Source organism: Adiantum capillus-veneris, chromosome 19 (assembly GCF_014529385.1).
Source record: "Adiantum capillus-veneris isolate H3 chromosome 19, ASM1452938v2, whole genome shotgun sequence".
NCBI lineage: Eukaryota > Viridiplantae > Streptophyta > Polypodiopsida > Polypodiales > Pteridaceae > Adiantum > Adiantum capillus-veneris.
This window is the reverse complement of record NC_140949.1, coordinates 136,367,945-136,376,606: the sequence shown is the minus strand read 5'-3', so window position 1 is coordinate 136,376,606 and position 8,662 is coordinate 136,367,945. Positions and strand designations below refer to the sequence as shown.

The following is an 8,662-nucleotide window of genomic DNA, read 5'->3' as shown; positions in this document are numbered from 1 at the left end:
TTTCTTGGGTTTGCTTCCTACGAAAAATATATATGTATGTATATTTAAATCAAAACCTCAAATTGATCACCATGCCATGCAAAATTAATTATATGCACTCTATTGAATAAAACATCATGATTCATACTATCCTACTCGTATTGTTTTCTCTTATCACATTTTGATCAAGGATTTTGCTTCTTATATCCAAAGTTTTTAAAGGTTTGCCAGAAATATGTAGTTCAAGAAGGAATGAAACAGTAAAACTAAATGAAACTAATTAGGGTTGTGTAATTGCACTTATCTTTGGTACAGTGGTGCAAAGACCCTCGTTGTCAAGAGGCAAATCATGAACCTCGCTTGGATACACAGTTTGGGATGTCGACACAAACATCCAGGTTTTCATGATACGTGTTCTATACCCATTATTGCTTTAATTCCTCAAGGAAGAAAATACCCTACAGTTATAGATACCACTTTCAAAAGAGTAGGGACAATCCGATCCCTTGCAATGAAGGCAGGCAAAAAGAATTCGTTCTCTCTGTCAAGAAGGAAAGCTCGAGTCAACGACGAATGTCGTCGATTACTCATGCTACCTGGAAGTGTTTCCACTGCCACATTGAGTTTAAAATTTTAGTACAACCTACCAAACCTTCTATGATGACCTACTAAAAATCTGACCTACTGAAACTTCTGTGATGGATAAAGCACTCTCGACATAGGTATGCCATATAGATTGTGTGGTCATCCTTGCTCTGATGAGTAGAAACACCTACAGCATGCAAGGGAACCGCACCTAACATTTGAACTTAATTTCACCATCTATCGGGTCAAAAGCCATCTCCTTACATTCCTTAAGCTTTTAAAAGAGTTCATCTGTTCAACTTCATCAAGTTCCAGTTCGTAATTGTTATTGCTAGTAAGAACTTCATTGACCTTACACACACGCAGATTTTGCATTGTGATAAGGTAAACGTTAAAACATTGTTTGAGCAAATGACAACAAAGCCATGTGCAAAATTGAAGTTCAATTGAGTTGACTGCAATGTTGGCCGTCAAGTGTTTTATACAAGAAACTCGCAGAAGGTAGTGAAAGAGGGCTCACTTACTACAGCTCTTACAACCACAACAGCAATTTTGGCTTATCTTTCTATCGGCCAGGATGATGCATCACCAGTTATTCGATTCTTGACAGTATACGTCAGCAGCCTGAAGGCCAATCTTCCTCTTGGATTGGAATCCTTATAGAGAATAGTCACAACGGAATCCAAGTTGGTTCAGTATCAATTGATGTGAATATCTGAGCTCCTAGAAATGTTCCGGAGTTGATAAGACAAAATTATTGACCTGTTATCGAGGCGGTAACTTTCGTCATGACTGTGGATGCTAATAACAATGGATCCAAAAACTTGGGTGCACACGCATATGTGCAAAGGTGTTGGGGGGTGAAGAAGCTTTTGTAGCTAGATGCTATCGTCTCCCGCACAACTATAACTCATTTCTGCTTCCATTTTGAGGAAGCTGCATGCTGAGTAGGTCCTCCCTTGGAAGCATCCCGAATGGTCCATGAAGCTCAAGCTCGTGATTGTCGGTGCCCCTCTCTTCATTGTTCGCACGGCTTGACTCCTCAGGGTTTAAAAGATAAGTCACTTGCTTTTCAGTTCTGAAGGTAAGATAGCAAATTGCGAGCAGGTATAGCAGCATAGCACCAAACCCAAGGATCCCTACGATCACTTGGACTCCCTTGATAAGCCCATTATCAGAGACTAGCCAGTTGTAAAATGCAGTGCTTAGATAATAGAGATTAATCACCATAATTCCGCAACCAATTCCCCACGTGAGAACAGTCACCTGCAAAGCACAATATATACCCTCAGAACATACTCACAACACATGCCTTGGCACAAATACAGGCAGATAATAAGGCGGTTCTGAGCCCATTACCACGAGGCGGTTTTTGTAAGGACCCATCTTCGTTTTGCTGCTTGTGAACTTCAGCAGAGGGACGAGAGCAAATGGAAGCTCAAAAGATAATATCATCTACATAAGGCAGGTTTGATTTAGCAAAACACAGTGACACATAGAAATTGTACAGTATAAAACATTTCAAAGAGTTATTTAAATCGCATGATATGCATCATTTCTAGAAGTTAAAGAGCTCACTGAAGAGATGATAATCAGATCTCCTGCTCCCGATGATCCTCCGAGGATTGCTGCAAGCAGGCTAGGTCCAATGGCTACAGAGCGAGTTATCAGGTTCCGGACCCAGGGAACAAACCGTAAATTCAAAAAGCCCTGCCATTGTTCGCACCACCCATTGAATTATTTTACCCACTTACACACTCAATAAGCTACAAAATGCTTGATTTCATTCGCTGTGTGTGTACGTGTATGCACGTGCTTGGACTTCAGGTGCACAAAGACGAAGGCATGGATCCCCACCCCCTACCCCAAAAGACAACCCACAACAAAATTTAAGGGAAAAAATACAGAGAATTGCACAACGATCCAACCTGTACACACTCCCACAACACATCCTAGCAGTCGTTCCATATCATCCAAATAACATGATGTCCCTTGAAAGTGATGAAATTTACCTGCATAACATATTGACCAGCATAGGTTCCGGTAATTGTGGAGCTCTGCCCTGAAGCCAGAAGGGCTATACCAAAAAGTTTGGAGCTCCAGCTACCAAGTACATTCTGCAGAGAGAGAAAGACAGACATTTCATATTCAACCTATTATTTTAGATGAATGTTGACACGCAGGGGACGGACTGTTTGTAGAGAGAGAGAGAGAGAGAGAGAGAGAGAGAGAGAGAGAGAGAGAGAGAGAGAGAGAGTTTTAACGTCGAAACGAAACCATCCCAAGGGACCTTAAAGATCTATCCAATGAGGAGAGTTGAACTCGAGACCTGTTATTCAAGAGGGAAATGGCATAACCAATCTACCACACTTGGGTGGGAGAGAGAGAGAGAGAGAGAGAGAGAGAGATAGATTTTATTATCGTCCTCGGAGGTCAAATATGACCTATGGGACCAAAGTTACATGTGATGTAGTATGTGTATGGCTGATGAGTGACTCTCGATGCTCCAAAATTGTGGTGATGAGAATCGCAATGGAGAGCCCACACTGTGGTTGAGAGAGGAAAGTGTGTAGGTCTAAGTCATGGCTGAAAATGTGAGAGAAGCAAGTTCGGATGTGACAAAAAGTTGAGCACTCTAGTAGTGTGTGGTACTCAGACTCTCAAACTTGCAGTGAGCATAATGTGCACAATCGATTTGACTCTTCTCCATTGCCCCAACGCCCTGTCTCGCGTCGAAGGGAATGGGAGCTAAGCCGAATGGCTGCGATAGTGTGTATCACCGACAAGGAGATAGACTCAAGCAAGTAAGTGTGAGTACGGTTTCCTCTTTCAGCGAAGAACATGGTTTCGTAGTTGGGGGAGAGAGAGAGAGAGAGAGAGAGAGAGAGAGAGAGAGAGAAGAAGAGAGTTTTAACGTCGTAGGAAACTATCCCAAGAGAGATGCTGCTTTGGTGCAAACCTCCCCAATGTTTCTGTAGCAAATAAACTATTCCTTGAATCAGCATCTGCATACATTATTAAGTGCATCTACTTTATCTCATTTCACTGGCAACATCACTTCCCCCAAGTAAGAATTGGATACCTACACAACGAGGGTAAAACACCTCTCCTAAAGAGACTGGACAGTGCCCTAGCAACCTAAAAACCAGATAAGGAAAGAACTCGTTATGAATAAGACTAGACATCTTAGACGAGGTATACTCGTGCTCTGGGGCATCAATGGGCTCGAACAATCTCTGCTTGCTTCGTCCATGAGCTGTGACTGTTGCCCCCACTAGGGTGTGCGGGGTGGCCCAGTTGTCTCTGGTTACTTAACTCCAAGAGGACCTAAAGTACCTAAAAAACTGTTAGCTATGCCCTTTGCTCTTGCCTGCTTAACTTTCAGCCTGCCTCTTTTTGCTGGGTGTCGTCTTACTTTTTTGTCTGTCGGCCATGGAGAGAGTACTCTGCGTGTGGGTATATCGGCCCCGTATGCTCTCATATGCTGGGCATCTACATACATAGTGCTCCCCGCTCTCCACTCCACCTCTACATACCATGCAGGTCCTCCAGTCTCTGTCAATCTGAGCTGCTCGCCCAGCCTCAATCTCTAGTCTCTGAGATGAAACCCTGAGCTGTCTAATCGCCACTCTAGTTACAATGTGGCATATAAACATGACTCCCAAACCCCGAAAACAAAAAACAGAAAATGACTTAAACAAAACACACACAAACCAGGGAAGGGCAAAGAAAAAAATAGCTCTCCAAGTTGGAATAGCCACGTGGGGAGCAATAAAGGAGAGTACAGCTTTATCAAGGCAATCAGCTGTAACACATCTCCTCTCTCCAAGTCCGCAACGCCATGTGGGAAAAGCAATGGAGTGTATAGCTATCAAGAGGACCCCATTCTCCATACCAGCGAGGAAGCACATACTGGCAAGATTACTGTGAAGCTAATGCATGCAACTTGTACTTACTTGAAGTAAGAAAGAAGCTTGATTCAAGTCCAATTCTTCACACTTCGCTTTATCCTCATCTGACAAATTAGGATCAGAACATACTGCTCCACTAACAGAGATGACTGAAATGTTGATTAGAAAAGCTATAAACAGAGCAAATGCACTTTCTGCAAAGTAGAACTTGCATGCATCCTGCACAAGGACAATTAAACAAATTTAGCTTATGGCAGCTACCAAGACACAAACAGAAAACATGCTTTAGCATCCAATTTTCTTGTAATGGCAGAGCAAGTGGCGAACCTTAATTCCTCGAACTGTTCTGGGAGTTCTTCTACTTAAAACCAGAGCTGAATGAAGAAAGAGGTTGTGCCTGCAAAATGTAAGCCATCTAAGGTCAGATCTCTGTGATACACATGTATACCCACATGAAGGCATTTCAAGCTAAGTGACATGGGTTCTTTAAAAGTATGCTGGGTTTGGATTCGTTCCTTCAAATTATGGATAGAAAACGTACGGCATGACCATGGCTCCAAGGAGAGAAATGGCAAGCCCAGTAGCGCCATCTCCATTTAGCCTCGGAATAAACATCCCCTTCAAAACTTCAGTTGCTGGAGGTTTCGCGTAAGCAAGTTCTGCAAAGAAGCATGCTGCCATGGTGAAGACCAGGAGAGCGATGAGAAACTCCAGCTTCCTAACCTGAATGACATTGTTGGCAGCCCAAGTAAGGAGAGGCATACAACGTGTTGTTTGACTGCAACATTAGGAGTGATACAAATTAGAAGACCATAGCTGTACCCCATATTGCTGCAAGGCTAGAAGGATGAGGGTGCTTAGTCCAGTCACAAGAACTCCTGCCCAGACAGGAATATTGAACAGCAAGTTCAGGGCGAATGCTGTGCCAAGGACTGCATCAAATTCCAAGAAACACGGGACATTTCAAGGTCAGCGAGAGGATAATCAAATAGCCACAAATACATGTGTTTTACAAAATCTGGATAAAGAACCATGAGACATCCGAGATGACCTACAAACAAGTAGGGCCAAGATGTGAAAGGTCACAAATTTGTGGTGGGTAGTATTGCTAGATGGTCCAATTGGAAGTATCATTGCTCTTACAACCTCAGAAATGGACCTCACTCACCTTCCAGCACTCTACAGAGTTCATTCGGGAAGCTCTGGGCTGTATTACTCCTTTCTTGGGGCTGCTCATCCGCATGCTTATAGATTATTGAAGCGAAGGTGCAAAAAATATATACACCTTCTGTTTGGTTCTTTTTAATGCTTCGCATGTCCCCCATAGCTACACCCTTACAAACGCAACAAGCCTCTCTTCCTTTATGTCAGATTGCCCTAAGGCTCACCATGATTACACCCCTCCTCATCAGTGCCAATCCAGGTCAAAAAACTTTTTACCACCCCCTATCCCCTCCTTTCATCATCCTCCAAGTCTCCTCTAGTGCCCAAATCCCGAAGGAACAGATGTACCTAGAAGTAAGGAGGAGGTCACAGAAAAACAAAAAGTCCCCTGCTTACTCTTTAAACACTGTTTTTGGCAGGCATTATGGGCATGCTCGAGTACTAGAATTATGTGATAAGCTCTACATTTTTAAAAGATAAAAAGACTACTATTTGATAACTAAGTTAGAGCATCATGCAGTTATTTTTCATTGAGCATAATAAAAATGACTGCATTATGTGTTTGCGAATTCTTCAATAATTTACAAAGATAATTGCACCAGCACCTGGTTTGTTCTGTTAGCAGGAATGCAACAAAGGAGAATACCTTCAGGAATGTCACTTGCAACTATGGCCACCTCAGCAGCAATCCATAACAAATAGTTGACTTTCCGCGGATATTCAGCGCGGCAATGTTCTGCCAAGTGTTTTCCTGCAAACCACCAAATGAAATCATAATTGGTGCAAGGCAATCTCAAAATGGGCAATCCTCCCTGGTTTTTGAGAAAGGGACAAGATTGTTTGTTTTAAGAACACCCTTCAAACCACTTCCACGTTTTGAACGCAATTCCAACTTATAATTTGACAGAAAAATATGTCTCTTACCTGTGACGACTCCCAAATTGGCTGCAAGAGACTGAATCAGCAAGGCAGCACATGATGCTATAACAATAATCCACAACAGCTGAAAGCCAAAAGTAGCTTATTATATGATTGGAAAGCATTCTAAGATGCATATCTGTGATCTAATCAAAATGCATTTGTCAAACATGCTACAATGCCCATGAGAAATTGTTGTATAAGTGACCAGAAACATGCTTGATTCCATTTATGCATGTTTACGTTCCCAATTTCTCTAACTAAATGCAACCCTATGTGCGTCAGTACATGCATAAATCATGCCTAAGCGTGTACAAGTATATGTATTTGTGGATTGGCCCAAAGTTCAAACAGCACATACCTCATATTTATACTTGGCTCCTGATTGCAAGTCACTTTCAACTGCGAGGACAAAATGTCAAAACAAACAATGAGGGCCCTCCTTTAGATTCATTTCTGTCTAGTCATTATGTTCGATGGAAGCATAAAACCCTTACAATTTCCTGGGTCTATGTACGCAATTGCAACCAGGAATCCAGGACCAAGGTATGCAAGCAAAGTTCTCAGCCCCCTTTTCTGCACAAACAAATCCATCTACTGCATTAGGAAAAGCAGGGTGGCTCTCAATCATCAGCTAAGCCCATAAGCTTGCAGAAGACCAAGAAAGCATCATGAAAATATTTGCGAAAAAAGATTTTGTGTGGAACAAGTATGAAGCACCAAAAGAGGTATTGCATGATGACACAACGAAAAAACCCGTGCCTGTGCATTTTCTCATCGCGCAAGAACTCATCATTCGCTCCAGAAAACCTTTGATGCTATCATTATCATTTGTCCCTCTGCTTGATCTCCAAATAGATAATGACACTTGTACTCTAAGGTCTACAATCCCATGCTGCCACACAAACTGAAGTAAAACGTGCAACAAGGACAAACATCTGTCCAAGCTTCCCTGCCCATGACCACGTGTATTCCTAGTTTGAGTTGTATATCTTTCTTGCACATGCAACTAAATTCGACCGTCTTTTATATGGATTTGAAAGAGTAAATGTGCCAGTCTAGGCATTGGCTAGCCGTGTGTGCATGTGCAAACATGAGCGATAGTGTTCTTGTCCAGGGGCTTTGAGAACTGAGGATGTTTCCTACGTCTTAATTAGCATTCTGATATCCGCTTGGTCACTGCTCTTAGTCCTTCTGTTCATCCTTAAAGTAGGGTTCACCAGATAGCCGGCTTCTAATAAGCTGTTAAAACTGCTCTCTCTCTCTCTCTCTCTCTCTCTCTCTCTCTCTCTCTGCATGAATACAGAATGGAGCAAAGTACCTCGGGAACAGAGATTTGCTCGACGCCTGAGTCCATGGTGGGGAGGAAGGGCTGCTGTGCAGGGGAGAATGGGGACAAAGTTACAGAGTGGAAGGGAGCACCACCATGGCAGGAGGCTGGATAGCAGGGGATAGATGTGAGAGTTCGGTGGCAAGAGTGGTGTGTTGGGCTGCGGCGCTTGGGAGGAGTAATATAGCAAGTTTCCGGTTCGGAGGCCGGCCACGGGGGTGGTGGGGAAGGCGGTGACGTAAGGGAAAACTACTGGGGAGCCGCAGCGGAGAAGGTCGTCGGTGGGCCGCAACAGCAGCAGCACCGCAGGAGGGGAGGGCCTTTTCTTCTTCTTCTTCTTCTTCTAAGCTCTGCGTCTTCTCTGTGTCCCACCCGCAGCAGGGAACTCGCCGGGAGGCAGGGCTTGTACTCCTAGCACGCCCGTACTTTATATCATCCACTCTCTGATTTCTTCTTCTTATATTCCTCGTCTCGTCAACGGCGCAATGGCCCCATTACCGAATCCCGACAAATTCACGAAAAGAGCCTGCTTTTTTGGCATCCATGGACCATGATCCTGATTCCTATGGACCTCTGCTCAAAAATTAACAATCTTCAAATGTAGGTTTTGCAAGAAGTTAGAAAAACTTGCAATACCTACATTTGAAGATTTTTACACTGACTAGCCCCTCCCTCTCTCTCTCTTTCTCTCTCTCTCTCTGCGTCACTGTGCTCCGGAGTTGCAGGTCACACCCACCGCTTGAAGGAGGTTCTGACGCATGGCAGGGGAGGGAAC

The 8,662-nt window shown here is 43.5% G+C and overlaps 1 protein-coding gene across 1 annotated transcript; it reads right to left on the bottom strand.

Moving 5' to 3' along the window:
• Positions 1-992: 992 nt before the first annotated feature.
• LOC147434930 (metal transporter Nramp3-like) lies at positions 993-8,353 on the bottom strand. Its single transcript, XM_086491309.1, has 13 exons — positions 7,879-8,353; positions 7,055-7,133; positions 6,919-6,959; positions 6,564-6,642; positions 6,286-6,390; positions 5,298-5,407; positions 5,017-5,198; positions 4,803-4,872; positions 4,521-4,694; positions 2,577-2,681; positions 2,143-2,274; positions 1,924-2,019; positions 993-1,830 (listed from the first exon to the last, which is right to left on the bottom strand). The coding sequence occupies exons 1-13, from the start codon at positions 7,912-7,914 to the stop codon at positions 1,468-1,470; spliced, it is 1,572 nt and encodes a 523-aa protein (XP_086347435.1). The 5' UTR covers positions 7,915-8,353; the 3' UTR covers positions 993-1,467.
• Positions 8,354-8,662: the final 309 nt, after the last annotated feature.

Excerpts from the sequence above, each read along its gene's own strand:
- LOC147434930 (XM_086491309.1), bottom strand. The coding sequence starts at position 7,914 with ATGGACTCAGGCGTCGAGCAAATCTCTGTTCCCGAG. Across the intron at positions 6,391-6,563 it reads CAATTTGGGAGTCGTCACAG|GAAAACACTTGGCAGAACAT; the intron begins GTAAGAGACATA and ends GGTGGTTTGCAG. Across the intron at positions 5,408-6,285 it reads TGCAAGTGACATTCCTGAAG|TCCTTGGCACAGCATTCGCC; the intron begins GTATTCTCCTTT and ends AATTTGATGCAG.